Source organism: Mus pahari, chromosome 23, assembly GCF_900095145.1.
Source record: "Mus pahari chromosome 23, PAHARI_EIJ_v1.1, whole genome shotgun sequence".
Classification (NCBI taxonomy): Eukaryota; Metazoa; Chordata; class Mammalia; order Rodentia; family Muridae; genus Mus; species Mus pahari.
In genome coordinates this window covers 23,784,424-23,791,848 of record NC_034612.1, presented here as the reverse complement: position 1 = coordinate 23,791,848, position 7,425 = coordinate 23,784,424, and the positions used below count along the sequence as shown (strand labels likewise).

Here is a 7,425-nt window from a genome sequence, read left to right as displayed (position 1 = left end):
GGATTTGGACTGCAGACTGTAAGTCATCAATAAATTCCTTTACTATATAGAGCATATCTGTAAGTTCTGTGACTCTAGAGAACCCTGACTAATACAGGGGTCAAGTCAGGAACTGAAGCAGCTGGTCACATCACATCCATGGTCGAGAGCAGAGAGAGAACAAATACTCCCTTCTTTGCTTGCTTGCTTTCAGCTCACTTACATGGTTCAGGGTCCCTCGCCTCAGGAATAATGCCTCCCAGAATGGGCTGGGTCTTCCTTCATCAATTAACAACCGCAGCCGGTCCCCACAAACATGCCCACAAGTCAACCTGATCTAGAAAAAATTCCTCATGAAGACGATTACCAGGCGATTTTAGATTTGGTTCTAGATGTAGCTGCCAAGTTAACCATTAAAACGGCACCATCAACATACTTAAGATAGAAATGTTAATTTGAGAGACTACTTAGCTTCTAAAAGAAATCAAATGCAAATGAGCACCAGACCCTCCATGTAATGTCCAGAGCAGGTTAAGACATGAGATACACTGCTCAGTCTTTAAAGAAGGAAAGTACAAGTTACCTCCGCTCAAGAAATAGTGATGTTTATGGTGATGGCTCTGTTCAAATATCTTCACTGGGATGCCCCAGGATAAGAAACTCCCACGTAACCGCTATAAGAACCTTTGAACAGACCTCAAGGATGAGGTTCCCATCATAAATCAGGAGCAAGAGATGCTACGTTACCAACCTTGATTCCAAGTTCAATATTCTCTCCTCCATACACATCCATCCCAGGGTCCAGCAGACCAATTTCACCAAAGAATTTCCTGTTGACCACAAATGAGCAGCCAATCATGGCTGGTGTCCTGTGGGAGAAAGAAAGTAACAAGATTGTCAATATATAGGCAAGTGACATCTTTTTGGCAGACTTATGAATCATAAAGCAAATATATATTTCCAATGGTCTTAGGCAACCGATGTGAGAGAGTTGTTTGACCTCCAAAGAGGTCACAACCCACAGGTTAAGAACCACTTGCATAAGGTGTACAGGGCTTTCTGCCCTAGTCTTCTTTGAGTCATCCATTTCCCCATTCTACACCTATGTTCATCAGGGTGCCTTTTAGCTGTGGAACAGTAAGCTTAAGCATCAAGGGATAGCCCAGATTCCTGGTAAACAGGGTGAAGACTATGGTGCCTGCCACATGAAGAGTGGTTCTCACCGCACTCTGGGACCAGCAGGGGGATTGTATGGAGATCAAGAGGCTGTCACAGTTTGACATCTATCACAGCTTGACCGCTATCATCTGCTCTACCCCGGGAAGCAGAAGGGATTGATCAACCTTGAAGCATGAAAGGCATATCATCAGCGAACAGGTGATGGTTAATCTTCAGTGTTAATTTGACCGGGTTTGGAATCACTTAGGAGACACACTTATGGGTGTGCTTCTGAGGGTGTTTCTGGAGAGCTTTAATGGAGGGGGAAAGGGCCTGTCCTCCACAAATGGAGGATGCCACTACCCTATGTTCTGGACCAACAAAAAGGAGGGGGCAAGGTAAGTACCAGTAGTCATCTCTGTCCTGATTAGATCCAGTGTGACCAGGAACCTCATACTCCCATGGGCATGATGGATCGCCTACTCCAAACTCTTCCTTTTTAAAGTTGCTTTTGTCTGATATTTAGTCACAGAGCTGGGAAAAATAACTAGCATAGTCTCAAATCTAAAAAAAATCCAAAAGATCCATGTTCTGTCTAGAGACACAATGGATCAAGAAGTTGGCGACTGAAGGATGGAGAAGAAACAGAGAGTCAAATCCCGATGTCCATGGGTATCTGAAACATCTTCCTTATAGAACAGTTATCTATTCTGGGAGCCTCCTCACCAGGACAAGACTAAGGCAAGGCAGCTGTCCAGACAGGTGTGAGTCCTGGCTACACAGGAAAGTCACGGGTAGGAGACCAGACATCAGGAAGCCTGGCTGCTCTGTCTATTCATCAGATAGAGCCTGAGTAGTTCATCAGAACTCAGAGGCAAGGGCTGTGAAGCTGATCCTGAGCCATGAGATCACTGTTGGTATCCTGTGACAAGATTGTGGTTGGAATCTGCCTCACAGGGAGTCTGACAGAGACTGTGGAAAGGAGAAGATGAAAGAAACCCTAGAATGAGTTCCTGGGATACAGGATCGCTTTTAAACAAAGGCAAACACAGGGCTCTGGGGGTACTTAGCAAGGCAAGTACCCCCCCCCCCAACAGGTGGGATTCTTGGCAGAACAGCGTGACTAACCGGTAAATAATATGGAGACTTAGTAGTTAAAAGGTAAACAGTCAAGCTCAACATAGTAGCATATACCTTCCATCCTTGCAGAAGGGAGGTAAAAGCTAAAAGGTTAGCCTGGGCTACAGAATGAGTTCAAGGCAGCCTTCACTATGTCTCAAGTTCAAGGTCAGCCTGAGCTACATTACACGTTTTAGGTCAGCCTGGGCCACATAGTGAGTTCAAGGCTACCATGGGCTACATGATGAATTCAAGGCCAGCCCAGGGCATCTCATATATACAAGACCTGCCTGGCTTACTAGATGAGTTTAGCCTCAGCTACAAATTTCAGATCTAGCCGAAGCTACTTTGATGAGTTGAGGCTGGACCAGCTGGCATTGCTGGTTAAGTTCAGGGAATGACTGCTTGGCTATTCCAAGACCATCTGACTGGGCTTAAAACAATCAATTATCCTTTTCCTGGGAGAAACATTTCCTGGGCAAGAAGCTGCTTCTTGACACAATGGGACCTGCTGTGCCTGGTGGCAGGTGAGCTAGCCCCAACCTCACCATTGGTGAACCAAGAACAACGTGTAACCTCACTTCCACTGTAGGGATCCATGCCATCTGTCCAGCCATGTGAGCTGTAGTCAGTAACACTCTGGGGATGATGAGATTCTTGAATGTGTGCTTGCAGCCTCATTTGTCAAATTCAACCACAATTACCACTATTAGCCCAAACATTCCAACTCAAAATCATTCAAAAATGATAATCGTATTAAGGGAATCTGCCAATGCCCTAATAGCTCCATTACAGAGGAGAGGAACAAAAATTAAAAAAACAATCACTTTATTGTTGCTATTTCACAAAATATGTGCACCACATACGTGACCATTCCAGCTGAGGGGATGGGGTGGGGGGGAGAGAGAGAGAGAGAAAGAGAGAGAGAGAGAGAAGAGAGAAGAGAGAAGAGAGAAGAGAGAAGAGGGAAGGGGAGGGAAAGGGAAGGGAGGAAAGGGGAGGGAAGGGAGGAAAGAGGAGGGGAGGGAGGGAAAGGAAAGGGAAAGGGAGGGGAGCGGAGGGAAAGGGAAGGGGAGGGAAAGGGAAGGGGAGGGGAGGGGAGGGGAGGGAAGGGAAGGGAGACAGACTCAGCCCAGGAATGGGTGGTAGCCACGAGAATTCCCATTCAGAGGTACAAAGCTTTCTGGGTTTCTACGCTGGCCCTTTCATATGTTTGAGCACATCTTCTATGGATTGAATCAGAAATAGTCATACAAGCTATTTGGGTGGACCTTTAGGGGTGGGGGCAAGTTGAAGGAAGTAGGTCACTAAAGGGTTGGGGCTTTGACACTCATACGCCTGGCCCTGCTGCCAGCCTCGATTCTTGGTCCCCTATAATGTAAGGAGTCCCCATTACAAACATCCATCATGAACTCCTCTGTGTTTTTCCAGCCATTACCGAAGGAAAGAAACCTTCTAAGACATGGGTAAAATGATTATCTTTAACCCAAATGGATAATATTGATTATTGACTTGAAGAGATTTGGAATCTCTTAGGAACCAACCATGGTCAAGTCCATGAGGAAATTTCTAGATTAGATTCTTTGAGGTGGGAAGAGCCACCCTGAATCTAGATGTCACCATCTCATAAGCTGGGGGCCTGGACTAAATATGAATGCAATGTTACTAACTCCAGTTTTTTGCTGCATTGACTTCCATACCATGACAGACTGTATCCATTCAAACTATGAGACAAAAATAAAACTTTCCCTCTGTTAGTTGCTTTTGTCTGGTATTTTGCCCCAGCAGTTAGATGATCAAGTAGAACATACCTACAATACATGGCTGGAAGAGACTGCTTGGTAAAGTACCTGCCTAGAATCTCCCAATAAGGTCCTGCTGCTGTTGTGACTCAGCAGTAGAGCATTTGTCTAGCATCTGCAAGTGAATTGCTGGGGGTGTGGCTTAGTGGTAGAGCCCCTGCCTAGAATTCCCCAGTGAGGGACTTGGAGTGTAGCTCAGTGTTAGAGCACCTGCCTAGAATCCTCCAGTGAGTGGCTGGGGGTGTGGCTCAGTGGTAGAGCACCTGCCTAGAATCCTCCAGTGAGTGGCTGGGGGTGTGGCTCAGTGGTAGAGCCCCTGCCTAGAATCCCCCATTGTAGAGTTATGGGAGTACCTCAGCAGTAGAGCTTCTTTATAGAATCACCCAATTGGGTGCTGGGGTGTGATCCAATGGTAGAGCACCTGACTAGAATCCCAAAGTGAGGGAGCTAGAGGCGTGACTCAGTAATAGCACACGTATCCAAGCATATACAAGGTCCTGGTTTCTACGTACAGCATCACAAAGCCAATCAGCAGTATCCTCATAGATGTCTTAGCATTAGCTTCAGCATCTCTTTCTCTCAGAGAATAGTAAGCCCCAGTTCTTTCAGTAGCTAGTGCTGTCATCCCTCTGCTTGTAGGGTTTACACCCCTGGATTCAACCAGCCATCACCCGAAAATACTTGAAAGCAAAATTGTGCCTGTGTTGAACATGTTTGCATTTGTCTTCTCATTCTTATTCCCTAACATTATAATGCAAACTTGCACATTGACATTGTGCTGAGGTTTCCAGTGTTGCAGTGATTAGTGGCCCAGGATGATGTAGGTTTTATGGGAACATCACCTTGTTTACCTAAGAGACTTGAGCATATTGGAGTTGGGTAGCTACGGTAGGATCCTAGGACCAATCCATCCACAGAACTTAGCAACCATTCTGTCGGTCCCTTTGGCAACAGGCGTCCTGAGTGACAACACCCTGCATATTACAGTGCACTCTGTGATGATGCTGTGCTCTGTGGACTCTTTCACGCGCCTCCCCATAAACAGAGTGGGGTCCATGAGGGGATGCTGCTGCCCTTTAGGTCCAGGAGTTGTATACTGAGTAGAACTGTAGACAGAACAGGAGTGTGATGATGGGGAGAACTGTCCTGTAGTGAGTGGCTCATAATCCTCAAAGTGGTGCTACTTTGGAGACATTATTAAGCCCATTTCCCGTCGGAGGTACTGACACTCAGACTGAGTTGAGCTAGCTTTCCGTTGCTATCACAAAACACCTGAGCTAGTTCATTTATAAAGAAAAAAAAAGGTTTATTCAAAACTGTATTTTGAAACATGATTAAGTAGTTCCGTGGTGGTGGTGGCAGCGGCAGTAGTGGTGGTGGTGGTGGTGGTGGTGGTGGTGGTGGTGTCATTGTCATCAGAGGGCAACTTTCAGGAGCCAGTTTTCTCCTTTCACCGTGTGACTCCCTAAGGTTAAACAAGGTTGTGTCAGCCTTGCTGTCTTAGTGCTTTTCTCTGCTGAGCCTCCTGGCCAGCCAGCATAGTTGCAATGCCTTCAAGCTTCAGCAGGGGGTGCTAGATAACAAGAGCAGAGTACACACTGAAGAGAAAAACTGCCTACTGGCCAGAGGGCAGAAAGAGCTGAAAAGGAAGAAAGTAGCCCTCTCCTCCTTCAGGGACATCCCCAACAACCTAAGATTCCTCCTCCCCCCCCCTCTCTCTCTCTCACACACACACACACACACAACCCTTCTCTCTGTAGGTGTACACATACATGAGGAGGTCAGAGGATGGTGTCAGTTGTCATTCCTTGGGTGCTATCCATCTTCGTTGGGAGACAGTGTCTCTCACTGACTTGGAACTGCACAAGTAGGCTAGCTTGACCCTCCAGCTAGAACCAGAGATCCACTTGTCTCAGCCTCCCAAGGGTGCACCACCATGACTGGCACTTAAATATTACTTTAAAAACATTTTTCATGTGTGTTTTGTGAGTTTTTTGTTTACATGTATGTCTGGGTACCATACGTGTACCTGGCACATGCAGAGGAGGGAGTCAGATTCTCTCCAACTGTAGTTACAGATGGTTGTTAGCTACCCTGTGGGTGCTGGGAATTGAACCCCAGTTCTCTGCAACAGCAGTAGGTGCTCTTAGCCGATGACATCTCTCCAGCCCCAGGGTATAACATTTTTTATGTATGTTCTAAGGGGGATTCATATTCTCATGATTAAAGGGTAAGTATTTGAACCAAGTCAGCCATCTTCCCAGAGCCCATTTCTCTCTCTCTCTCTCTCTCTCTCTCTCTCTCTCTCTCTCATATTTTTATTTTTATGTATACAATTGCTTTGTCCATGTGTATGTTTGTACACCAGGTGTGTGCCTGGTGCCTCTGGAAGCCAGAAGAGAGCATTGGATCCCATGAACCTGGAATTATAAATGGTTCCAGCTGTCTTGTGAGCGCTGAGAACTGGATTGAACTGAAGCTCTTCTGCAAGAACAGCCAGTGCTCTTAACCGCTGAGCCATCTCTCTAGCCCCTCACCTTGTTTTCTAAGACAGAGCCTCTCTCTAGCTTAGAGCTCACCAAGCAGGCTAAGCTGGCCAGCCAGTGAGCCCAAGGGATCTTCCAATCTCTACCTTCCCAGTCCTGGGTTTACAAGTGTGTGCGACCAGACCTGCCATATTACACGGGTCATGGGGATTGAACTCAGGTCCTTAAGCTTGCATGGCAAATACTCAGCTGACTTTTCTGGTTGTTCTAAATGGCAACGTCCACGACTGCTGTCTGAGCCATCTCTCCAGTCCCCAGAGTCCACTTCTTAAATGCCCCACTACCTCCCATCACCACCAGTCCCTGCAGCTGGGTCTCAGGGACTATTTCAGGCCCAAACTGCAGGGTTTGGACAATAAGAGTTGACCAAGCATGGTTTGGTTTGTGCAAGCAGCGAGGATCCTGGAAGTACCCAGTGGTGACTGATTCCTCCCCACTCCTCAGTATCTCACTGCTTCCCAACGAGATAAGCTAGTACCAACAGCAGCTAAGCATGTGCCCAGGGTGTGGACCAAGAGGTCCCATGCTGAAGCTTCCTTGGGAACCTGCTGCCGCTAAACACTAAACATATAATTTGGAGAAAGGAGTTGGCAGGCTTGGAGAGTCGTAGCTTGCACAGGGGAGCCGTTTAATACTCAGAGTTCCTTTTGTCTATGCCACACAGATAAATTCCGAAAGGGTTAGTGCCCCGGCCTTAGAAAAAAAAAATCACACTCCGTATCCAGTACACACATATCTCACAGATCGGACCCAAAGGCCAGAGATTCATGGTTCAAAGGAGGGAGCGTCTTTTTGTGATTGTTGCTGGGGAGATAATTCAT

At 46.7% G+C, this 7,425-nt stretch overlaps 1 protein-coding gene across 2 annotated transcripts in view; it reads right to left on the bottom strand.

Moving 5' to 3' along the window:
• The window catches only part of Galnt17 (polypeptide N-acetylgalactosaminyltransferase 17), a 445,148-nt gene that overhangs the window by 92,186 nt on the left and 345,537 nt on the right, over nucleotides 1-7,425 (bottom strand). For both annotated transcript variants that reach the window (XM_021222542.2, XM_029533788.1), the window contains one exon: nucleotides 731-848. In XM_021222542.2, coding sequence (XP_021078201.1) covers nucleotides 731-848 — 118 coding nt within the window. The remainder of the gene's footprint in view (nucleotides 1-730; nucleotides 849-7,425) is intronic.